Source organism: Amphiprion ocellaris, chromosome 7, assembly GCF_022539595.1.
Source record: "Amphiprion ocellaris isolate individual 3 ecotype Okinawa chromosome 7, ASM2253959v1, whole genome shotgun sequence".
In the NCBI taxonomy this organism is placed as follows: Eukaryota; Metazoa; Chordata; class Actinopteri; family Pomacentridae; genus Amphiprion; species Amphiprion ocellaris.
In genome coordinates this window covers 8,952,977-8,979,764 of record NC_072772.1, presented here as the reverse complement: position 1 = coordinate 8,979,764, position 26,788 = coordinate 8,952,977, and the positions used below count along the sequence as shown (strand labels likewise).

The 26,788-nt window shown below is 39.3% G+C and overlaps 1 protein-coding gene across 4 annotated transcripts; it reads left to right on the top strand.

Annotated features, from left to right (window-relative positions):
- The first annotated feature begins 656 nt into the window (after positions 1 to 656).
- On the top strand, positions 657 to 23,994 carry si:ch211-136a13.1 (HHIP-like protein 1). 4 transcript variants are annotated; one of them, XM_055012138.1, is made up of 17 exons: positions 657 to 797; positions 967 to 1,100; positions 2,731 to 2,818; positions 3,067 to 3,860; positions 10,661 to 10,925; positions 12,135 to 12,414; positions 12,542 to 12,667; positions 12,755 to 12,898; positions 14,954 to 15,066; positions 15,323 to 15,463; positions 15,944 to 16,018; positions 16,355 to 16,481; positions 17,054 to 17,199; positions 17,818 to 17,899; positions 18,986 to 19,068; positions 19,668 to 20,036; positions 22,062 to 23,994. In XM_055012138.1, exons 4-17 carry the CDS (start codon positions 3,549 to 3,551, stop codon positions 22,805 to 22,807), a joined length of 3,009 nt encoding a protein of 1,002 aa, XP_054868113.1. In that variant the 5' UTR covers positions 657 to 797; positions 967 to 1,100; positions 2,731 to 2,818; positions 3,067 to 3,548; the 3' UTR covers positions 22,808 to 23,994. The 4 variants fall into 4 exon arrangements, with proteins under 4 accessions (XP_054868113.1, XP_054868112.1, XP_054868111.1 ...); XM_055012137.1 differs by having other exon boundaries at positions 2,731 to 2,842; XM_055012136.1 differs by lacking the exons at positions 657 to 797; positions 967 to 1,100 and having other exon boundaries at positions 2,523 to 2,818.
- The last annotated feature ends 2,794 nt before the right edge of the window (positions 23,995 to 26,788 follow it).

Below are 26,788 nucleotides of genomic sequence, written 5' to 3'. Positions count from 1 at the left end.
GCAGTGCAGTTTTGCATGATCCAGAATCCACAGTTCTGCATCATTCAGGACAATTATGAAAACATATTTTCTAAACCCTGATCCCCCCTTGCAAATACGCAGAACACACACATTTATACAAACAATTCCAGAAGTGCTTTCATTCTAAAAGCAACTTGCTTATTTTGACAAATTTGCTGGATTAAAGTTATGAAACAAAGCGGCCAAATGACTGAACTAGAATAAACTGTATGCATGACACTGAATATGTGTGTTTGTGTAACCGACTGTCCTTGGAGTCAGCGTGGAGTCAGAGAATGACTTCAAGACTAGCAGCAACATCACTGTTTTACATCACTGTTTAATTCTCCTTCACTCTGTGTGTGTGTGTGTGTGTGTGTGTGTGTGTGTGTGTGTGTGTGTGTGTGTGTGTGTGTGTGTGTGTGTGTGTGTGTGTGTTTCAAAGAATAAAACAAAGATAAAGACAATCTGAGAGTCACAGTGGTTGGTTGCCTCTATAGCACAGCGGTGTGTGTATGTGTGTGTGTTTCCCAGTCATTTCCAGTAAAGACTGATTGACTCACTCAGCCATACTAAAGATTAGCACATTTTACAAGCAGAATATAAACACTGTGTGCAGGGAAATGCCTTTTCTGTCTCGTGGCGCAGGTCTCATCATGTCTCTGTAGACGGGATCGACCCACAGTGGCATAACTCTGTAGAATTTCATTTGTCTGTGTAAAGAAGCCACGCGAAAGATGTGGGAAAACACAAAAACAACAACAAATACTCACCTGACAAGGGGCCTGTAAGACTAAGTACTAATCTGACTCTTGGATTTATCTGGCTTCACCAGATTTAGTAGAGAATACTTTACTGTAAACGATGTACTTTTATCAAGAGTAATGCTTTGCTATGTCAGTCTATTAGAACTGTGAACCAAAAAATTATATAACATGATAAGTTGCCCATATCTATTTAATCCAGGGAGCGTCTGGCTGTGGATTATGTTTGTATCTATGAGTGCCGAGTGATGAAGTGTCTGACAGCCGGCCAGCCAGATGGGAGTCACTCGCTGATCTGAAAGGTGGCTCTGCAGTAATGAGACACAGATGGTAGTGGTATGTCTATACACACACACACACACACACACACACACACACACACACACACACACACACACACACACACACACACACACACACACACACACACACACACACACACACACACACACACACACACACACACACACACACACACACACACACACAAATCACAAAGACACAAACCGAACGCACATGCAAGCGCTGCTCATCCATTACACTGGCTTCACCACAGGCAGCGACATTTTATAAACATTGGAGTAAAAATACTGAAGGTTCAGATAACTATTTGTTGGTAAAGCAAGTGGAAAGAAAGGCCTGATTTCCTTCCATATTTATTCCCCAAATGCTGCCAATTTAGACAAAATAAAATGCAAACTCCTCAAAAATAGCATCAAATGAACTGGAAAGCTCAATAGCCATTTGATTAACGACACTGTATCTGTTAAGATATTTGTCTGTGTATATTTAAATCTTGAAGAAGTGACTATTTGAAAGTTTAGGCGCAGCAGAAACAAGGTGCAACACAGTAACCTTTCAGCTTTCCAGTTTCCACATCCAGCAAATTGACACATTAGCATTTATTGTCTGTCCACCTTATTATTGTAAATCCAATATTTACTCTTTTTAGCTCCGTTTTAGTCTCCACCAGCTTAAAAAGGAAATACTTCGGCTGCTAATTGCGCCGCTTTGTTCACCAGCTAGCTGCTAACTTTGTCTCTGGTAGTGTGCGGTCGGTTTTTGGAGCTTTAATTTACTGAATATAGCTGCACGCTGTGGCAAAAACTGATGCTGTGAGAGTGGTGAGTGTAAACCAAGACAGTAAAGTTGTGTGCCTCAAAGCAGAATCATGAGCTGGCAGATGCTGAAACACTCTGTAGGGCTGAAGGGTACTGAGAAGTCTTTAATATGTAATGGTCAGACAGAAAAATCTAAATTCAGGATAACAGAGTTTTTAACAATGTGAACTAGTTAATCAGTGTTTACAATATGACCGAGTTCTTTTCTGGTGCAAGAGGAAGCAGCTACAAATACTTAAAGTTATGTAATTATGTGGCCATTTGTGCTCTTTAACATAAGATTCAGGTCTGGAACTGTGCCTGGAGAATCCATTGGTCTGCACTTCCAGCACACGTCCTGATTCATCTGACCACACACACACACACACACACACACACACACACACACACACAGACACACACAGACACACACAGACACACACAGACACACACACACACACACACACACACACACACACACACACACACACACACACACACACACACACACACACACACACACAGAGCAGTGTGAGTGAGTCTGTCTGGAACCGGTAGAGACAGAAGAGAAGAAGTCTGGGAATGCTAAAGGTTGGGGGGAGCTCAGCTCAGAGGGAGGAGAGGCGGAAAGTTGCAACTTCAGGGCAATATGGACCGCATGCTATGGGAAGGAATGCATGTGTCTTTGTAGCAGAGTGAAAAAAGTAAATGAAAAGAAGAGAGGAGGAGGAGGAGGAGGAGGAGGTAAAGAAGCAAGGAGGGAGGGATCTGAGCGAAGGCTGCAGCGTGGCTCGGTGTCTAAATGAAAGAACCTCTCTCTCTCACTTTCTCTTGCTGTCTCTATGAATGGCTTATGTCCACTGCAGCACATGGGCACGTCCAGAGCAAACACAGCGAGACTCCACAAGTGACTTCAGGCTGGAAGTAAATATTTTGCAGAAACGTCGGCTGAAGGTGATTTTCTGATGCTTTTTTGAGGTTTGTCCCTTTTTCTAAGAGGCTGAATTAGTTCTTTGCAATTTCACTGCTTGTTTACTTCTAGTTTGAAAAAAGAACCTATTTTTGAGATTCTGCCATGTGATGATCGTTAAGTTTCAGTAAAGAGAAAATTTCTTTCTTTCATGAATCTGTGTTGTTGTGTGCAGGTGTTTGTGCAGATACAATAAACTGAGTGACACAAACTGAACCTCTTCCGATTACAGGACTTTGGGACTTTGGCTCCTCCAAACCCCTGGGCTACGCTGTAGATGTCCTCCTGATCAAAAGAATTTACTGCATCTGTATCAGTTTGACCTTATTTTATCTTATTTGCACACATCCCTGGGTCAGCTTGCCACATAAGTGTGATGTGTGGGTCGGTAATTTAACCAATCCTGAGCACTTTGTAGGTCTCTGGCCAACTTGCAGGCAGGTGTGATGCTGGGTCAGTGTGTTTGATACACACATTCACACACATAGCAGCCTGAGACCAGGACATCAAATGAAAACATTGAACATGTTACAGAAAATCTGACTTTCAGCTTCATATCTGCACTTCACAGATGCTGCTGGAGATGTAACGTGCACACTGGCTTCCCTTTTCTCACATATTAAACACAAATAACACACACAAGCTGCTATAATTCACTGCATTATTGGGTAACGAGACCAACTATCCTTTACTGAAAGACTTCTTCCGTACAACATGAACGTGGAAACCTGCAATCTGGTTCCTCGGTACATCTTGCAGCCCACCTTTTCCCGTCACCTCCTTCTCCCCGTCCTCCTGCTGCTCCTCCACGCCTGGTGGGGGTGCTGTCATCCCCAGTGTTTGGATTACAAGCCTCCGTTCCAGCCCCATCAGCCACTGGTCTTCTGCAAAGAGTATTCAAAGTTTGGATGCTGTGATGTGGAAAAGGACGAGCAGATATCACACAGGTTTTACACCATTATGGAGAACTTTGACCATTCAGGATATGTGACCTGTGGCAGATACATTCGCAGCATCCTCTGTCAGGTAAGACACACATTCATTCTCAGAGTTTGTGCTAAAATTGAGCAATGTGTTTGGTTAGTGATGCGCATCAAGAGATTAAAATCATGATGTTTGTTATTATTTGCATTTGTGGTTTGCAGTCCACACAAACCTTTTCCACTATGTGTGTCGTCACTACACAGTTCCAGACTGTGATCATAAATAATGCAAAACTGCAATTTAGAGGAACTAAGAAATCTTGTTTTGATCTTTGTGATCACACCAGTGTGGATATTTAACAGATCAGTTCAAGAACACCAACCTCTGGTTTGTTTGTCAGCTAATAATAATAATGTAATAATTAACAGAGACACAATAATCACACCAAGACCTCTTTAAAATACAAGTTTAAAGAACAAGTTTCCACAGGAAATATGTTGCAGACTGTCACGAATGAGAGCCTAATCTCAACAAAGTACAGTAACCAACAAAACATGTGGTTTCTTGCCTACATGGAAAGATGCTAGACAGCAGTTACTCATGCTTGGAGAGCTAAACCGCAGTCTTAACTAATGTCTCATGAGCTTTGGATGGTTTGGCTTGTAACTGGACTGTGTGTATGTATGTTAAAACTGTGACTGAATGAGCCAATAATGCTGTGCAACACAAATTTTAAACTCTGGTCTGGAGTAAAGAACACACATTAGGACTGGATTCAGGGGAAATCTAATGAGTCAGAAGGGGCTTTTTTCACACCAGGACAAGTTTCTAATAGAATATTGCCCAATGACACTAAACTTTTAACTTCAAATTGTCAAACAATGACTTCAAATAAGTCTCACTGGCTTCCCTTTTCCTCATTTGTATAAGCATAAAACTACTTCCCCTTCAGATTCCCAGAAAGCGTTTGTTTACTATCTTCTCTCACATGAGATGCAGATGTAGACATTAGTAAGTAGGAGTCCAGGCCTCTGGATCAGAATGACTGCATGAAAAAAAAGATTGCAAGACAATTTAACAGCTCATTTACTGCACTTTTTGGTAATCCCATTAAATACACCTAAAAGGTTTAACTCCATTATTAGAATAATTTGAATGATAAAAATTCCTACATATTATTCATACGAATGATCCTTATTTGAATGATAAGAATAATTTGCACTGAATTATTTTCTAAGAAGTATAAACCAAACAGTTGAGTGTGAATCCAGTAAAACTTGCACACATTTCCTCTTGCATGCAGGCAGTTCTTTTAATAGTAATGACTCATGCAGTTCTAGCGAGGAAATGTTTCTAAATTTAAACATTACTACAGTAATCCTATCACAAATGCAGTCACAAATGCTGCAGTTTCCCAAGTCTTTGTTAATGTTTGGGAAAATTATGTCATTTAATGAGTATTTCTATTTCAGAATCGCTGTGTTTTTAGTTCCTTTCCTGAGTTTTCTAATCTTAAACCGATCCATCCAGCCTCTGGAAGGCGCTCCCACTCACTTGATTGCATAATTAGGTGCTGACTATGCAGCTCGGCCTCTAACTACGTGCAGATCATGAGTGCAAATTGAATTATAGGTGCAGCACAACTTTGGCTGGGCACATATAATTAAGATAAAAAGCTTCATTTTACAGAAGCCGGAAAAAAAATACACTTTCATCTCCAATATCTACAGCAAAACAGTGAAACAAAACAAAACAAACTGGAGTAGTTCAATACATCATCCACTACGTAAAGACAGTGACAAATCTCTGTCTCCTAAAATATAGGTTTCTATCACAGTGGTAATTATAGTCTTGTGTGGTGCTTTCCAAGCAGTGCAGGCTGCGTCTTGAATGTAATGACAGTCCTGCAGCACATGTGCAACTTACATCTGTTAGTTTACTTTGACTATAAGCTGACTTCAGAACAACGTAAATACTTCACATTTAGCTGAGATGCTTTTTTACTTAATGTTGCATTTCAATCCTATTTACATCTCACTCATTTAGAGAAACTGGTAAATGAGCACAATTATCTTATAAACAAGACTATTTTGGTGCTTTAGTTTTTCACCAAAGGCTTGGCAAATTAATACCTACAGCACTAAGATGTGAGACTGTTCTTTCTTTAAATATTTTTTACGAACCCTTTGTTTAGGCTTTTTAAATCTGTCTTTGGAATAACAAACACCCGCGCTGTGGTTTCCAGTTCCCAGGTCGATAGTTTAAGGGTAAAAGAGGCCAGGGAGGTGGTCAAGTTACCCCGCTGCCAGCGTACTTTACCCTGGATAAACCCACCACACTGAGGCCCTCTGTTCCAGCAGCACTACAGGAGCTTCCTGGCACTGATATCAGTCACACAAGAGAGAGAGACGGGCAGACACATATTAAGAGAGAGAGAGACAGACAGACGGACAGAAAGGGGGAAATGAGCGAGTGTTGGTGTGTGTCAGGGAGACAAGAGGGAGACTGTCATCGTCCCCAAACTTAGCTGACCAAACAAACAACCATTTCCTCCTCCAGCCAGGGGTTCAGGATGTGTCAAGTTCCTCAGAGCGACAGAGAGACAGAGGAGGGGGAAAAGCAAGAGAGCGAGAAGAGAGAGAAATAAAATGAAGATAAGATCATGAATGGCAAAAAAGAACCTACAAAAGCACATCAATAAACTCCATAAATACAGACATAAGGACAGATTTAAAGAGCCTTCAGTTGAAAAGTTTCAGCTGTGGAACAGAGTGTGTCTCTCTCCCTTTCTGACTTAGTATTATTTTGTCTCAAAACAACCCACAGTTAACTCACTTCATTATTAAAAAGAGAAAAAGAGTGAGATAATAGTACATTTAATAATGAAGTAAAAGCTAGCAAACCCCACCTCGGGGCCTTCAGAGGCCAAAAACATTTAGTGAGCACTTAAAAGGGCAATAGGACATTAAATTAGTTGTGTCCCCCGCTGCATTTTTAATAAGCACTTTCAAGCAGCGTTTAGAAAGCTGGTTTGTGTCACTTGGTCTGACAGCATCGGAAAGTTTAAGTTTCCAAGTAGCACATGAATGCACCATACCAGAACGAATCTCAAACCTACAGACGTAAAGCATCCGACCAGCTGCTCTTTATCACAGCTGTAATATTTATATAGTATCAGATTGAAGCAGCAGTTTAAAGTAGCTGGATCAGACCTTGTTTTATCCAACAGTTATGGCAAAGTTTCTCTTTTGTCTATCTCTCTCTTTACTTCTCCTTGCCTATCTTCCTCTCTGAGGGACCAGTCCAGATCCAATTTCACACATTTACCATCTATCTGTTTGCCATGAGTCTCTGCTCTCCTCAGCTGTAATAAAACACAGCCATGTGGGCCACTCAGTGCAGAATGAGGAGTTTGTGAGACAGATGACAGTAAGACAAACTGAAAAAACAGAATTTTAGCTTTTTTTAAAGTTTAAATCTGAGTCTATTCTGAGTCTGTTCTAAACACCAAATTATAGCAGTTTGAAGTGGCTGCATTGTTAGGGAACAACAGCTGTTAGTAGTTACATGCATTTATCTTACCCTATGATAGTAGGACCCAAATTAAAACCGTCTCGTAACACTGGCTGGCTTTTTTCTGGCTTTTTTGGCTTCAGTGGGTCAAAAGAGAGAGGTGAGGGCAGTGTGAAGCACTGTAGAGTGATGTGATAGCTGGGAATCAAATGATTCAAAGTATTATTTCTTCCATTGTGCCCATTGAGCAATGTGACACCACTGCATGACTCTTGATTAAAACACAAAATCTACTGCAAAATGGACAAGATAAATTCCAATGTAGGAAGCACAATAAATTCAGTCAATCAAGTTCCATCCCAGCTTTGTCCCAGAGGCTTCTTTCATCAACAGTTCCAGCAGCTCAGACTGAGCGCAGCCTTTGTTTTGGCCTGTGGAGCTCAAACTGTTGTGCAGGAAGGCTCTGATCTTTTCTCAGCAAAGCACTTTCAAGTATTTCAACAACAAGTCTCTGTTACAGTTTTCAGTGTATATCCTTTTTCTCAGTAACAATTTGTTTGTTTTTTTTTTTTAGCTTTGGCTCAGTTTGGGGTTCCGCTGTGATGGAGCGGCAATTGCAGCTAAAAGCCCAAAATCAAAGAAAGACACTTACCCACATCAGCTACTTGCATTTTATGTGGCCCCAAGAAAAAATACGTAAATAACAGACAAAGCTATGGCCATGCCTTCACCACCCCAACATTCCTGCTCCACAGGAGGCGAAAATATGGACAACATAAATTAAGTAAATATTAATTGATTTTTGTCACTCTTAGTTTTCTTTATCTTACTTGGATTTAGGGCATAATTATGCTCTAAGATTTGGAAGTAGGTTCCCATTATGGTCTGGCAGTGAACAGTACAGTTTTGTTTTTGTAGCCCATATTTGGTTGGGTTCTTAATAACCATAACTCATTTTATTTGATGGCACCTTTCAGGACACTAAAGATTATATAAAAATCATTTATTGGCAAAACATATAATGAGCAACACAGTATAAATCTATACTTAGTTAAAATCCACATCCCTTAAAATCAATAATAAATTGCTAAATGTAGCTGTTGCAGTTAAAGTGAGTAGAAGTTGAAAAGATGGGTTTTTAGAGCGGTTACTTATTCTGTGATGGAGTCCAGTATGCAAATGTAAAGAGATAGGGGGTTTCAAAAGTTGGGTGCTGCGTAGTTGGAGGCTCTGGAACCCAATGGATTGAGACTGATGGTCGACAATGCTGATGAAGACTACAGAGAGCAGGAGGGAGTATAAATCTGAAGACGGACTGTGAGATAGGCAATGAGAACCTTGCTTAGCACTGTGCTAGTGAATGTCTAAATTACCATGATTAAAAATGCAGAAAGCTAGCTATTAGTAGTTTTTATTACTATGATATCTAACGTATACATGGATGACTAACAGTTACCAATGGATCAGTCTGACTTCTTAATTTAATGTGATGACTGTCAGGAATCTTTGCATCACATGACTAAATTCGGACTCTGGGCAGCATCCTTCGAGTCTCTTATAGTTTGAAAACCTGGATTATTAACTGAACTACGCCAAAAAATGATTGAAATTATGGAGAGTGTAGAAGCAAACATATACATTAATCAACCTCAGCATTCACTATCTCCCTAACATTGCGGAGATCCTCCTCAAACAGCTCTCACCCACCATGAACACAGGACCTTTGGGTTTCTGGTACCAGGAGTTCCCAGTGGATTTGCTGGGTCCTGTGGGGTGTTGGGTGGTTCCTCTGTGGATCGGGCTTGTTGAGATTGGGATCTGGGGAGTTCAGAGGGTGGGTCAACTATTTGTCGCATTTATTGAGCTGTTCCTGAGCAGTTTTTTCAGTATATGGAATCCTACAGTGCTTTATCTGGAATGTTTTGGTTTTCTTTAGGTGTTAAGTAACTTTTACGTAAATACAGGACCTGAAGAGTCCCAGCAGCACATTACATTGTAATAAGATGACTGATGTTGTTCACTTGACCTGTCTGTGATTTTAACGTTGCGGCTGATCTGTGGAGAACAAACCCGAGGCAACACTGATGAAACATTTAATAACTAAACCAAAACATACATGTCATAGCAATCTATGCACATCTACATACTGTGACTCACCCACACAGAACGTTCTTCCTCTTCTCTTTATTCATAATTAATACCATGTTATAGTTTGTACACCTCAAGTGAGCTTGACATGCACAAAGAAGTAAAAGCGGAAATTATTTAAAGCGGTCATTTCAGGTAAAAGCACACACACACACACTGCTCATAGGTGTTTTCGTCCATCAGATTCCTTAAATGATTCACATCAATATGAAAGTTACAGTCGGTAATTAACATGCACAGCCTTGTTGCCATATGTCAGTAATAAAAAATACAAGAAATACAAATTTGGCCCCAGTGAATTCATTATTTTGAAAGTGCTCTTAAGACTATATCCACCAGTTATGTAATTGTTTTGAGCAACAACAGTAAAATCCATTTGTAAAAGTGAGCTGAGGTTAAGTCAGTAACAAAACACTACAGGCCTACAATTGCTGCATGGAGAAAAAATAGGTCTTTTGCTCTGGGACACGCTATTTAAACCTTTTGTCTACTTTGCTTCAATACCAAAAACATTTTCTGGAATGACATACACTTCTCAAGAAATTGTTCACTAGAAAATAAATGGATATTTTGTCTTTTGCAATGCAGTGACTCCTATAGGAAGTAACCACACGCTAAACTTGCTCTACACTGTGCTGTCTTCACATTATTTGCATCTGTTTGGCTGTTTTTTTTTCATATTTTTGCTCTGCCAAAGTTGAATGTGTAAATAAGCGATTCTGTGCTGTTTTGCTGTTGGGTTCTGCTCCCTGGTGATGATCGGCTTGGCTGGTCTGGCGCTAAGTGAAAGCGCACCAGTCGACCGCACCACGGTTTGGGTGTCATGGCTCGTTGTGCCTACCGCTCACCATTCTGGGTGTGGACGGTGTGGTTGTGACTTAATAAGTGAGTGGACCTTATGGGATCCATTTATAATGGACTGCACTCAGACGAGCTGAATATAACACAGGCCTGACCAGTCACAGTGGGGAGCTGTGGAAGAATAAATCCATCCCGTGTTTATGTGATTCATTCATGCCCTTAACTCTGCCTCTGAGATAAGTGTTTTGGCTTAAAAGAGAATTAATAAGTATAGATACTTTCAAATATTACCTGTGAGAAACATAAATGTATCAGAAAGCAGAAGTTCCCATCTACAGTGATACACTTTTAATAAGAAAATGATGCATTTGTTGCTCTCTCGTAACTTTTACTAGAATTTTTATAACTTTTGTTAAATAAGTGTTTCTTTTCCTTCATAGGAGTGTTCTCCATATGCTGCCCACCTCTACGATGCTGAGGATGCCAACACACCTATGAGGATGCTGCCTGGATTGTGTGGGGATTATTGCTCCGACTACTGGCATCAGTGTCGCTACACACTGGGCCTCCTCCTCGAGGACTCGGAAAGCCCGCAGCAGTTTGCAAACCTGACCGCCACAATAGAAGAAGATCGCAGGAAGTTCTGTGACTTTCTGGAGCTGAAGGACCAACAGTATTGCTATCCTAATGTCTTGACGAACACAGGTATGGGCAACACATAGGGTAGATTTATACGTTTACCAGAAGGCACATGCACTAATTAAAACTCATACATTTCTCATTTATTACCGAGGAAGAAGAGGGGAAAAGATTAGCTCACGTAACCCACTTGAACTAACAAAACAGGAACTTTGCTCTTTGTGCTTTTTACATAATGAATTTGGAGTTATTAAAAGAAAAGCCTTTGAGATATAGGAACTAATTTCCAAGGGGCTCCCAAAAGGACAAATACAAAACATATAAACAGGCTGCTATAAGATGAGAAAGTAAGGATGACCCGAAGCAGCGGAAAGAAGTAATAGATTCCAGAAACAGAGGAAGAATATCATCGGATGAAGCTGTCTGATGTCTGAAAATTATAGGGACAGAGGAAAAGAGACATAGCATAGCTGCAACCTGTTAAATGAGTCATACATGAGACAATGGTGAGTTCTATACGGACACCTCAAAACAAATCACTATCATGAATAAAATACAACACTAAGGAGCTAAGATAAGGCCAGAATCTACAGCCATAACTAGCACAGCAGTGATAAATGCTATTATCAGCATGCTAACAAGCTCACAATCATAGTGCTACCATGTTGATGAATACTAGCTATAATGTTCAGCATGTTAGCCATCTACTCAACCATCACCCATCATCTACTCAACATTACAAACATTAGGCTCAGTCAGGAGATCACCTGAGTCATGTGGATTCATCATCTGGGAACCATGAATGCCTGTCCAAGCTGATGCGGAGATTTTTCACAAAACGAGAGAAAACTTTGACTGCTGGTGGTGTTCGATGAGAAATTAGGGACTCGCCAAATTTATCTGAATGCACCTGCATTATATCTGCTCAAAACTTCATCCAGAAGTTGTTGATACATTTCAGCCTGGATCGAAGTGTTGAGACAACCAACAGACACCAACACTGCCTTAATGAATGCAAGAAGTTACAGCGTGCATGACAGCATTCATTGTGGAATTAAAGTAGAAATTGATGCAAGTCTATACATTTTTGTGTTCATTTAATCTGTTAGTATGTGCATTAATTTCATAATTCATTTTAATGTTAAACATCAGGTCTTAGATACACACTATCCACTTACATGTGAATACAATTGTTTTTGTAAGTTTAAAATGATTCATTAATCTTTTCTTTTTGAATCTATTCTTCATTCTCTGTATTGTTTTTTCCACCCTCAGAGCTAAATGCTAACCTGGGTTTGGTACGTGAGGATCCTAAAGGCTGTCTGGAGTTGTGCTTGCAGGAAGTGGCCAACGGCCTCCGTAACCCCGTGGCCATGATCCACGCCGATGATGGAACTCACCGCTTCTTTGTCGCCGAGCAGCTGGGTTATGTGTGGGTGTATCTGGCAAACGGCTCCAGGATCGACCGTCCTTTCCTCAACCTCACTCAGGCAGTTCTCACATCTCCGTGGGCTGGAGACGAGAGAGGATTCCTCTGCATAGCCCTGCATCCCAGGTGCATACTGTCAAAATAACAGAAGCAGTTGTTTGTGAGAGTTCTGTCCAAAACTCACATGGAATCCCTGCGATTACATGTGAAGTATGACTTGGACATTTACATTGAGCATCTCTTCTGTGCGTAGATTCACCACAGTCAGAAAAGCCTACGTGTACTACTCTGTGTCTGTCAAGAAGCAGGAGAGGATACGAATCAGCGAGTTCACACTGTCAGTGCATGATGACAACCAACTAGACCATTCTTCTGAGAGGTATTTACTCAAATATGTGCCTACAGTGTATTCAAGTACGTCTCAGATGACACAAGCAAATCAATCCTCTTCTTATCTCTCTTGTAGAACCATCATGGAGGTGGTAGAACCAGCATCTAATCATAATGGGGGACAGCTTCTTTTTGGTCACGACGGCTATCTGTACATCTTTATTGGTGATGGTGGGCGAGCTGGAGACCCATTTGGAAAGTTCGGCAACTCACAGAACAAGTCAGTGTCATTTAATTTAGTCATCTGCAGATTTGAATGATAGAAGATAGACTTTAAATGTTTACTTCTCACATTAAACATCTGTATGAAAACGATAACGCAAACAAGCCATTCATTGCACCAAAGCTTGTCAGTAAATAAGCTCCATGTTTATTATGTGAGCATAAATCTTCAGGCTTATACATGATCTAAAATAATTAACCTGGATAAAATAAACACCTTTTCTGATTGCTCTATGAAGGTACTCATCATTTTATCTTTACAAGCCTCCATGACGTCACTGAAACGTTGGCAAATAAACAAATGGAACTAAACAAAATGTCAAACTCAAGTCAGAGCAGGTAAAGAGCCAGCCAGTTCTACTGAGAACATCTTCTAGTTTGTTCCACTAAAGTGTAATAAAAAGGATTTAAATTATAGCAAATATACAGTAAGCTCAGTGGTAACTGTGAATGATAGCTCTGCAATGACTGTAATCCAAATCCAAACAGGTACAAATCAAAGTTTTGTTTGTACATGCATCACAAACACACATCCTTCCTTCATGCCTGCCAGGCTCAGTAGAGTACTAGTTTACTGAGACTTCAGTGTTTAATTAACTTAACAGTTTCCAAATTGCCTGGGAATAAACTGCACAGTTCATTATTATCCTTAGAGCAGCATTAACAGAGGAGATATTTTCCAATTTATGTCTGGGTTGAGCAAAAGAAGAAGCCACATCTGTGTTTGTTCGCAGATGCCAATAGAAGATGTGTCATAAATGAAAAGTCTAAGGTGGCATGATGTGTGCACACACATTAAGAGCTTTTATTGAAGGAACTGCAGGGCATTATTCGTCTTTTAGAGTGTTAGACATCATCACTCACCTCTTACACCACATTAGCCTTTACATCATAATTTATTAGGTTCAATAGAAATGCTGTGTCTTCAGGCAAAGTGTGTTTTAATGTTTACATAAAACCATGTACAGTATATGTGATTGCCATTATGGGGTTGTTTTTCAGCTGTAAACTACAGCTGTCACTTTTCATTTCCATCTGATCAACTCACAGTAGCTTAAATGCCAATTATAGCCAAGGGTGACAACAAAAAACGTGCTAATATTACTGCTTATTTGCAGTATAGTGTACAGATGCAGTGGTTATATTATGGATTATAAAGCTGATAAATACTCTGGCTAAGGAAAAAAACAAGCTCTGACTATGATATTTCCCTCACCAACATAGCAAAATAAACTGTAGCCATCCTAATCTTCAACCTTATAGACAGGATTCAAGTCAACCTGAATATTAGTGGTTCTATTTGTCTCAGAAACCTCGGTTTATTTTAGAGATGTTGACACCTTTTCTCCAGACATGACTAGTTTAGCTGTTTCTGAGGGTCCCTTTCTGACATGCTGTAATAGCTGCCCTGGGAATGAGGGAGAATGCACCCTGCCAAGTCTAATATTGACACTACACATCGTGGACCACCACACACTGGTATGTGGAGGGGAGAGAGAGGGAGAGAGTCAGTGAGGGGGAGAGAGGGGACAGGGTGGGATTGGAAAAACTGGAAAAGGGCTAAGGAGAGGTTTACCAGCCTGTAGGAAGGAGAAAGATACAATAAGTGGAATAGAACGGGAGGAGGGGAGTGTTAAAGATTGGTAAAAGATAGAGAAATTGATGGAGAGATATGAGATTTATGCTCAGATGAACCAACAGAGAGAAATTTGAAGGTAGGACAGTAATTCAAGACATGAGGCTGGATGAGGTTAGTATGAGATAGAATGATTTCCAAAAAATGTGCAAAAAAAAAATAAAAAATTTAAGGGAGAGTATTAAAGGAGGAGGGGAATTGGTGCAATTAAGAACAGACTTCAAGACAGATAGAAAGAAAATATGAAGCAGAGAAGTTCAAAGAAGATGAGATTTTGGGGGATCATAGGACAGTGTAATGGGACTTTGAAGTTCTTAACAAAACACTCACTCAGATTCAGCCGCTCAGTCACTCACCTTAGTTTTTAAGCCGCTCTAAATCTTCCTCAGTCTTTTGTCTTCTCCTTGTTTTTGACAGGTCAGTGCTTCTTGGCAAAGTGCTGCGGATTGATGTTGACAACAACGATGACGGTGCACCGTACAGCATTCCCTCAGATAACCCTTTCCTGGGGGAGAAAGAGACACGGCCTGGTAAATCCCCCCAAAATTTCCCATTTGTGTGAAAAAGTTTAATCATTTCTGGCAAGTTTTAAGATGAACTGCACAACTGTGACTGCAGTGGGACTGTTGCTCTTCATTCCAGTAACATACGCTTTAGGTTTCTGCATGCAGTTTCTATAAATCACTTTAATCCTTACAAAGTGTGTACAGTATTGGGGCTAAAGTGTAAATGTTATTTTCTTTTTAGTTTTTTTCATCCCTTTTCTCTTCTGATCTCTCTTTGCAGAGATTTATGCCTATGGCGTTCGCAATATGTGGCGTTGTTCCATTGACCGTGGTGACCCTGCTACAGGCGCAGGCAGAGGCAGGATGTTTTGTGGTGACGTGGGCCAGAACAAGTATGAAGAGGTGGACCTCATTGTAAAAGGTTTGATGATTTCAGTCCGAAGCAGAGTTTCACTTTGGAGAGAGATTTCACTTTTTCAGCATGAACACCTTTGAGTTAATTATCACGCTGACAACGTTCTTCTTTTTAACAGCTTCCAACCAAAGTTCACTCTTAAGTGAAATTAAGTGTCATTATCTACTTATCCCCATGTCATATAAAACTATTATCTACAAAATTACGCAGACATTGAGTCAGACATAGTTTAGTTTAAGCCCTGTCTGCTCACTAATCATGAAGCTGAATGGGATCTGAGTTTGCAGAGTTCCAAAGAAGGCATGAAATAACAGCTTGTGGGGCGAAATCTGTTTTATTTTCCAACCAAATAATGGCTATGTGAGTCCAAAAGTATATGTACAGTATGTTTACTGCGTCATGAAGCAACACCAATTAAAATAAAATCTAAAGTTTTTCCTGAATGAGTTTTACTGTCAACACCTTTCTATTTTTTCTTTTTTCAAGGAGGCAACTATGGCTGGAGAGCCAAAGAAGGCTTCAGCTGCTACGATCGAAAACTCTGTCAGAACTCATCTCTTGGTGAGTCAACTTTCTCGTCGGCTTGGAGTCCATAAACTGGATCGAGTATTTACACAGAGAGAAGCAAAATGATCTGCGCACGATGGATACAGATGTGTGCCACGTTTTTTTGGATTTACATAAACTACTGAGAAGGATTAAATTGTTACAATATGTGTTACAGTTCTGTGAAAGCCCCATTTCATTATCACTTAAGGTTGTGAGCTCAAGAGACTTTCCATGCACATCTGAATCTAATTTTTCATTTTCACTGTACTGTAATATTGTCCTATTGTTATATTAATGTAACAGTAACGGTATGAAGTGAGGTGTTGTTTGGTTTTTATGCCTTTGTAGATGACATCTTGCCCATATTTGCATACCCTCACAAGCTGGGCAAGTCAGTGACAGGAGGATACATCTACAGAGGGTGTCAGATGCCAAACCTCAACGGACTCTACATCTTTGGGGATTTCATGAGCGGGTGTGTTTCTAAAATCTAAATTTTGGATTTTTTTCTTTAAGATGAGACAAGATAAGCCTTTATTAATTGCAGAAAGGGGCAATTTGCAATGTTACAGCAGCTAAAGGGGACAGTGAAAATGTATAGGAAACATCAACAAGAAATATACATAAATACCGTTGATATTGTACAGATTCATCCATATGCAGAAATTCAGGTATTGCACAGATTTCTCTGGTTGCAGAACTGAACAATATTGCACTTATCTTTGTAAAACAACAATGTTATTGCACAGATTTTTCCTTCAGTAGAAATAAGAAATATTTTAGTTTCAGATTTATATATTTTCTCTATATTGCAAAGGTTCTACTATGAGAAGAAAATACTGATATTGCACAGGATCCAGTATATTTAGTCATTCTCAGTCATCACTGCAAAGATTGAGGGATGAATTCATGGTAACATTAATCAGAATTTACAGAACTTTTAAAACACACACACACCTGTCATTGTCCTTTGATTGTTGATTTTTAGCCAATCACTTTCCTCATTTTAGAGGTATATAGAGTATGTGTATGTCTGTTTCTGTTCAGGCGTCTGATGTCTCTGAAGGAGAACACCACCACAGGAGAATGGCAGTACACTGAGATCTGCATGGGAAGAGGTCAGACCTGCAGATTCCCCAAACTCATCGACAGCCACTATAAATACATCATCTCTTTTGCAGAGGATGAAGCAGGTAAGAACTGTGTGGGTCACATTTAGATGGGAAAAGAAAAATAGTCCTTGTAACCTACACTCATACTGCAATTAAAGAAGTAATTAGGTCATTGAGATGTTTTACTTCTGTTCTAGACAATAATATTGAATTACTACTTAACTGCCCTCATTTCTGAGGAGTCAGGAGCAACTTCAGTTTAATATATCTGGTGTGAATTATAGACTGCTGATTTATTAGGAAGAGTGTTGCACACAGTCGTATGCTTTTTTCCTCCTCTTTTTAAAGTGTCATGAAGCATATTTATGATTGAAAGTTCAACCAAATTCCATTCCTTCATATTGCAAGACACCTTTCCAAATTTTACCATAATGTGTACATACAATATAACTTATGTGTCTTCTCTGTTTTTTCCCCCTTTCTGTCTTATCCATTTTACCATTTTTCTCCCTCTCCTCCATTTTCTTGGTCTTTCTCCCATATGCACTCATTGTAAAAATCTCCACCCCTCCCCTTTTTTCTCCCTCTCTGTCTGTCTTGCCAAAATCTCTCCTTTGTCCATTTTTGAATGAATCTTTCTTTTTTGTCCTTCATCTATTGTCTCTACTCTTTCTGCTTTTCCTCTATGAATCTTTCTAGGTGAATTATATTTCTTAGCCACAGGAGTCCCGAGTGCCACAGCGAGAACAGGAGTTATCTATAAGATAGTGGACCCATCCAGGTAGTGAACGTTTACAACATTTCCCCTCAGCAAAAGACACACCTCCATCACACCTGCCGGGTGTGTTGTGTAGACATTTAGGTACAATTAATCAAATGTAAGCTGCCTCCAAAATACATCGTCACAAGGCCAGCTGTGAGTGAGTGAATGTCACTAGACTAGAAAACTAACAAGGAGTAGGTAAGGTGCTGTGATTGTGACAACTAATGGAATTACTGGCCATTGTGGGCAATCTAGAGAATTACCTACAAGATTTTTTTTTGAGCTACATGTTCGCACCTGATCTACAGTATGTAAGCACAGTATGGAGGTTATTTGTTCTGTGGTTAAGAAAATAAATGAGTCCAGTATTATCCAAAATATGGTAGTTAAAGTCAGAGCCTTACTAATATGTTGGTTTTTTTTTTTTTTAACCCAATTACATCTGCACTGCAAAATGCCCAATTAAATCATGATTAAAGCCAAATGTTTTGTGCTACCAGCACAAACAAGCACATTTGGCTGCCAGTGCAGTAAATAAATTTTAAGAAGTTTTAAATTAAGTCAGGCTGTCCGACTGTATTTAAGCACAGAAAGTCTTGGAATAAGCTCAAAACGACTAGATTCAAGCAATTTCGTTAAGCCCAGTTTATGTAAATCAAACCTATAGTCTACGTCTCTTGTTTCTAATTAGAACTAACTCAGTGAAAAGCTGCTTATCAAGACAAGTGACAGTTACGTGAATTAAGACAAATGATTCTCTTAGCAAGCACTAGATAACCAATGCTTACTAAAGACAAGACCAACAAGATTTTGAATTTAAGCGTTGAATTATTACACTTGGTTAGAGCTGCAGTCAATGCAATATATTAAAGACAAGATTTGTACAGTGCCCTCTTCTGTCAGTTCTTTATAAATTATCAACATCAGCTGACATAACTGATGAACAAATTAGCTTGTATTTAACTTTAAAGTAGCTGTTACACGAAAAACATTCGGACAAGTGGAAGATATGGAATTCACAAAATGTAAGGAAAAATATACCTAATACATAAATATTACACATTACATTTGGATGCAAATGTTTTCTCTCTTGACCACACACAGACGAGCAGCACCTGGAAAATGCAGCATCAAGCCTTCCCCTGTTAAGATAAAGGGAAAACTGGTCCATTTCCATCCCAAAGAAGGTAAAGGAAATCCTAAAATATTGGTTACTTTTTCATTTTTTTTAGTTTCTCTGTTCCACTTTTAGTTTAATCATTTTTTTCTTTTATTGGTACTTTCTAGAAAGACTGAATTCTCACTCAAATCCTGATTGGATTGAAGCTTTGTTATGACATAATCGTATTTCCTATTTTTATCTTGTTAGTGTGCCATGTGTGGTTTAAAAATATACAGACAAATATGGACACATAATATGTATCAATAGATAAAAAAAGAATTTTAAGCTCTGCCCTTCTGGCAAAAGCAGATTAAAGATTAAAGAGTGATTTATTGCAGAGCTCTGGGGAAACAAACATCAATATCAACATGGATACATAATACATTTTCCTGTTTGTACATTACTGAGCAATAAATATGTACAGGTTGGGGATCTATAATCGGTAATAATACTTCCAAAAAATGGTCACTTGCATGGTCAACAATAAATATGGAGGACAGGATATTTGATATTTGATTAAAACCACAGATCAAGCTTGGAATTTCTTCCGTCTTGTATCAAAATCTAGGTATTTTTTTTTGACTGTGTACAAATGTCTTAATTTCTTCCTTTCCTCGTTTGCAGAGTTTGTAATCAACAAGAAACCAACCACCACAGCTGTTCCCACGACGACCACGCGAAAAACCACAACAGCCAAAAAAGCACCAAGAAAACCTATAGTAATAATAAAGCCACCAATGCCAACAAGAAAAACAATGAGAAAACCGCCACAACCAACAACAACGACAACAACAGCGACCACAACAAAAACAACAACACAGACAACAAGAAAAACAACGACAAAGACAACATTACCAGCAACAACACCGACTATTAAAGCAACAGTTAAAACAACCGCAGCCACAACAATAAAACCAACAACCGCACCAACAACAGTCCAGATGGCCATGATGACCACTCCTGCCACAACTCCCGCCACAAGCTCCTCCACTGGTAGGCCTACTGGTGCACCTGTTTATCGAGCTAGCTCCACTGATCAGCCAGCTGCTAACCCGAGCACTAAGTTCACCATTAGAACTAACAATAAACCCACCAGTAAACCAGTGCACACGCTGGCACGGGGAGAAGCCACCAGCATCAAATCAGGTGGTTTCTTTGTCTGCATTTTGTTTTTGCTTTACATTTTAACACCTTAATAACTCAATTAACATTTCACAACTAAAGGATTCCTTTTAAAATGCAGATTATTTTGTAGTTAACTTAGCATAGTTTGTTGGTGAAATTACACCCCTTTCAAATGTGGTAACTACTCTGTTGCATATAACTGAGGTCTTAATTGCTACAAATATCAGCTGCAGCTTTTCTAATGGCTTATAAAATCATAAAAAAAGATGAGAAAAATAAATAGCTTGGCAGCTAAGTCTTTTGCGTGGGACTTTTTTTCCCTGCCCTTTTTCCCACTCTTTTGCAGAGTAGATAAATCTGCACTTTAGCTAATTTTTGGCTGTAGTAGCATTTTGTTTAAAGCTGCATGACATTTTTATCCATAGGCAATAGACACGACAGGTATGTAGACAAGTGTTTACTGTTTAGTAAAAGCTCGGAGGTAAATAAATTACAGTAAAAGAGCCAAAAAACCTAACTGATAAATGGGAGTGAACTATATGTCTTAAGTTATTTGCTAAATTGTAATAGTAATTTAAAAAATGCTGAGCTTATTAATCCATTAAAACACTTAACTTTTGATTATTTAATTTCTTTAAATCTTCATCAACTTGCCTGTTATAATAATGCGTTTTAATTTTATTTTAAATAGCCTACTACTTGTATTACCACTTTTGAGAGTCCGTAAATTAATATGCATTCAAACAAGTATTTATTAATGCTTCATATCAGTCTTTGCACTTCATTTGCAACAACTCTGTGCTGGAAGTGAAAAGAAATTGTAGAGGGATTAAGAGACTAAAGTAATATTTACAATATTAAAGGTTAACTAAATGAAATGCTATCAAATTGTTGGACATTTAATGTTAATCACCATAATGTACATTGTCTCAACTTCCGGACTATTTTTCACTCTTAAATTCACCTGTTATAAATGTGGGATGAGCCGTTTGCACAAGCTTTTGTCAAACTCAGGTATGGTGGAATTAGCTGAAGTGTCCTTCGTTCCCAATCCTGCTAACATGCTATTCTTTGGCTGGTACAAGAGTCTAAAGCAGGGTGATAAATGGTGCTTATTTATGTGTCAGGTATTTGCACTACTTTAATTTAAATCAGAAACTTTGGCAATTATTTATTTGGAATAAATGGTTCTGCATCAGCCTCAGTTTGGACATTCATCCTTGTGTGTCTGTGTCTATGTCCTTTCTTTGCAATAACATTGCTTTATTGATTTTAGTGAATTCTGAACTCTTTCAAACACACTCAGTTCTTAAATTATCAATCTGGTGTAGGAGTAATTTAACATTTTGGGAAACATGCATATTGACTTTTCTTGAATCAAGAGTGAGCTGAAAGGATCAATGTTGTGCTATCTGGTCAAGCTTAGTGTAAAACCCCTAAGTAAGGCAAGCAGAATGTGTTTAAAGGTAACAAAAGTTGGCTTCCAGCATCTCTAACGTTCAATAATTAACACATTTTATCTCCCTGGTTTACGTTGTACATAAACGAAAGTGTAAAAAGAAATAGCATTGCTTTTAGAGGGACTATGCACTAAACAGTTTCTTGGTGAGATGCAAAGAGTCCCTCAATGCTTTTAGACTATTTCTTAAGGATTCAAAACTGGAATCAAATCATGGATTTTGTTACCTCTAAACAAGTTCACTTTTTCCCAACTTCCATCCCGCTAACCAGCTGCTGAACTGCTTTTTTATTTATTTGGCAGACAAGATCTCATCTAACTCTTGGCAAAAAAAGCAAATAGGCGTATTTCCCAAAATGTAAGACTTTCACAGCTTTAGCACATATTAAACTACATATATTCAAATAAAGAGGGTGATTCTGTCTCTCCCTCAGGTTATCGCGAAACCGTCATGACTGCAGCGTCCTCTAGGATTGCTCAAACTCCGATCATCCCAACAGCTTCACCAAGAAGACATGGGAGACCCCCTCAGTACCCTCCCAGTGCCACTTCCCAACCTTTAAGCCCACTACAACGTCCTCCATCTCCATCTACAGCATCGCTGCAAAGGCCCCATGTGGCTTTGAACTCTACACCTTATCCCAAACATCCTGGAGTGATCACCACAACGTGGGCACCATATTTGAACCAGAAGCCCCAGAGACCAGCAATCAGCACAACAATGCCTAAAACACGGGAAGGGAAGCTGTGGATTGGGGAGAAGCTGGAAAGTGCCGGAGAGGGCAACCAAGTATACAAGAAGCCCAGAGGCAAAGGTAGAGGCTACAAGAAAGGAAGAGATGGGAGAAGACTGAGGGCCGGCTCAGTGCGACTCGTAAGCACTGATGGTTTATTAGATCGAGGCAGAGTGGAGATCTTTCTCCGAGGGGAATGGGGGACAGTGTGCGATGACCTTTTTTCTGCCAAGGCCGGTTCTGTCGTGTGCCGACAGCTCGGCTTCACAAAGGCGCTGGCAGTGATGAAGAGGGCAGCGCTGGGCGAGGCGGACAGCAGCGTTAGGATCCTGCTGGATGATGTGGAGTGTGAGGGTGGGGAGAGATCACTGCTGGCGTGCAAAAGGTCCAGGGTTGGGAAACACAACTGCTCGCACGGGGAGGATGTAGGAGTGATCTGTGGTTAACAAAGCAAGATTAAATATAGGCATCGAGCAGGGAAGAAGAAACTATTTGTTGAAGGTACTAAAGATGCACATTTTTAAGGATGATTATTAATAATGTCCACATTTCCATGATTTGTACTTTCTCATTTTTGCATGCTTTTCAGTTCCAACTCACTGCTTAATGCTCAGTTGTTCACACATTAGCTTGAAATACGTTGTATCCACTTATTGGAAAGTGATGTGAAGGAAGAGCATGTCCCTTCATATCACCTTTCACTGACAGTTTCTCTTAGACTCACTCAGTCTGCTATTTAGTCAAAACCAACCACCCACATATAGGGAAACACAACAGTTAACATAACAGATAAATACCGTTACTTCTTACCAAACAAGGAACTCTACTAAATTTTTCCTATGCTACTTGTACAACACATTTATGATAAGCAGAAGTTTACGACTAGACGGTACGACTAGTCATCTCAGGGTACTTTAAATGTTTAGGCCAGTATACTATAGTATAGTACAGTACAGTACAGTATAGAGAGAAGCCCAACAGTTCCAGTGAGCAGGACTCGGCTGCTTCGACTGGTTAGAGTGAGGGGACAGCAGCACCAGAGATAAAGATTGGAACAAAATCAAACAGTTTCACATGTCCACTGAACTGCTCACAGATTCAAAATAAACCAGAGATGTGACATGATACATGACATGGTACAAATATTTTACCAAGCTCTTATTGCAATACTAATGGAGTCTGACGAAGACACAAGTGTAATTCCTGAAGAATCAACACTTGGTGAAAGTGTGCCGACATTCATAGTTATACACTTTCACTTGGTAGAGATGTAAGCATTAAGAAGTATATTTTTATTATTTTAAAAACCCCAATTTACTCAAAACTGGTCAAAGTGGACTGAGCGAGTTTTGGAGAAACCTTCATGACATTCTAGCTAACTACATAGGATCCTGTTAAATAAACAAATGTGAGAAAACATGTATTTTTATATTGTACATTTCCAGCAGGTTTATTTTCTGAAGCAGGTTTGAAATCATTTGCATTTTTCTATCTTTTGAATGTAGTTGTAAGAGCTTTAAAAAGGAAATGCTGGACATTCTGTACAATGAATGTAATAACAAGATTCCAGTTTCACATAAAGAGATTTAAGGGCACAGGCTGCCTTTTATATGAATAAAGTTTACAGCAAAACAATTTTATTCTTCACTCTTTATTATTGCCCACTAATGTATTCTGATGGGTTGAAACCAAGGATTTTTTCATCAGCATGGTCACTTTGACTGTGAAGCTCAGTTCTTCCTGTTATGTATAAATGAAGACCAGTGATGTTCTTTTGCCCTTTTTACCACAGTTCACAGCAAAATTTAGAAATGTCTGTAATAGTTTAAATAGCCTCATTTATCACTCACTTTTTTCATCAAACTTGACGGTCAACATGGTTTCCAAACTAACCACGTGTTTGCCAGACACCCTGCAGTTGTCCAGCCAGACTGAAAGGAACAAAAACCAAACATCATTCTGGGTTTCTTGTGATGAGAAACTATTTGTTGATGTACAAATAAAATGACAAAGACCACCCCGGTGTCCCCAGGGACAGTCTGTGTGACACTGTTTTATAGAAGATACCTTGTAGGCATTTAGAATATTCAACAACATCTTGCTATCTGAAACAGAATTTGTTTTGGGGGTGAGGAGGTCCAGCTGTCAACATTTAGACTGAAGGAAAGCAGATTTCCAGTGCTGAGCAGCTCTTAAGAAATCACAGTTCAGTAGGATAGAAGCCTGCACAACATTTGCCTAATATTTCCTAAAAGATAATCCAATTGCTGACAAATGCATATTGTCATGTCCATATCAATGTCAGCAGAGCATAAAACAAGCCAAAAATTATCAGATTACTAAATGAACTGATGGCTGAATGCACAAATAAAAGCAAATGCAAATAAATTAAATACCTTGCTTTGACCTCTGTGGATGGAAGTTTTCATTAGGGGGTTAAAAAAACACCCAGCAGTGATGTCATTTAGCACCAGAATGTGACAGTTGATGTCTTGAGGGTCAAAATAATAGAAATCTGGTTTCATCACTGTTTATGTCCAAATTAACTCCACCGGCAGGCACATTGTCATTTCCAGGAGAATATTATGATTAACTGGAACTTAATTTTAGTTCATTATACATCAAAATACAAACATCACATTCCATTTCAGTTACATCTGACAACACACACATCTTATTTTTTGTCAAACATAGTATTTAAAGAAAAAGCAAAACAGTTTCTCTGTGTAAATATTGCATTTTTTTATTAATAAAGAAAGCAATCCTGCCATCCGACTGACAAAAAATGTGATATTGTAGGATTTTACGGCACATTACACATAAGCAAACTTCATTAGGAGCAACACAATGCTCAGTCCCATACAAATGCAGCTCTCAAAACTATTTAGACAAAACAAATTAAACAAAATGGGAAACTTTAGGTTTACAGGCGCTATTAACTTGTAATAATAAAGTAATAAACATATTTTCCACTAACTCCAAGTCCCTTTTTTGAAGGTAATTTCAATGCATTTGAACCACATCTCTGCAGTGTCTAAGAAATCTACCAAAAAAAAGAAGATAAATTTAGATTATTCCTGCCAAATTAAAATTTATTTTGCTTCACCTTGCTGACCACAGGGAGGCAGTCATGTACCATTTTACCACCACTGAAAGATCTGCAGAGAACGGTGCGTTATACCATCAAATTTCCCTTCACATCTATTACATTATCTTGCACAATTGCACAACTGTAAACTGTCATTGTGAGGCTGATCTTTTTTTTCAGCAGAACACCTTTTAAATCTAATTCAGTCCGTCCCCTAATGAACTAACTCAGCCATGCATGTCCTAGACAAAGTCAAGCAAGCCATGAATGCCAACAAGCCATCAGTAGAGCTCAGAGCAGTGCCAGTAAACCAGCAGAGAGATGGCACATTAATTAATTTATCCACAAAGCCCTTTGCTAATTCCTTGCATCACTACCCTTATCTGTCCTCTTCACTATGCTCAGCAACCAACTGCTTCCTGTCTTCTGGCCTGTGACTGTGGTAGTTCACAAGAACAGAAGAAAGTTGTTATTTTTAAAACAACACAGTGTTTCTGTTGCATATTGTTGCGGTTATCAGTATCTCAGAAGTTCATCATGATGTATATAAATGATCTTCTCAAGTTGTGTTCCCATGAATAGTGTGAATATAGGATGTGCACAAAGATGCACCATTTGCAGGTTGATATAAGTTATTAAGCAAATGCTTTTATCAGTGTGAGCTTTAGGCAAGCTGGTCACAGCTGTTTGCAGTTTTCTATACTGTGTGGACCAAAGCCTTGAGGGAAGATTGTTTTAAACACAGAATTTTTCTCATATTTAGTCAAGCAAGGTGACTGAACACGTGTTCAGCTATGGCCTCAGGAAAGCGTCTCTTAGATGCAGCAGAGTTGTAAACGTTTCAACATGGCCACTCACACATAAGCAGCTCCACTGAACTGTATCTACCGAACAGCACGAAGAGAACCAAGCTGAGCTCGACATTTTGCTTTGTTGGTGCCTCTAAGATCCTGCACGCATTGATCAATGTTTGTCCGATGATCACAGAGGTAAATCTCAGAGGCCAAAGTGAGTAACTTCAGCATCCCGCTGAGACTGGGGCTCATTGAAATACACTAATTACTTAGAGCAGATGTAAGCAGATGTGCGACCACTGTAAGAAGCGTTTCATGACAGAACATCCTGCAGTCCCAAACACCATCAAAGGGGAGAGCTACAACCCTGTGGGGTTTATTACAGCTACATCTTTCCTGTTGACCCAGATTGATAGTGGGAAAAACCCACGTGCACCTGCAATGTACGTGCAATGGATTTTACACTTTTAGGCATTCACATCATGTACATTATGTTTTTGCCGTTACATCGACGATGATTCTTCTGATACTGCCTGCAAATTAGC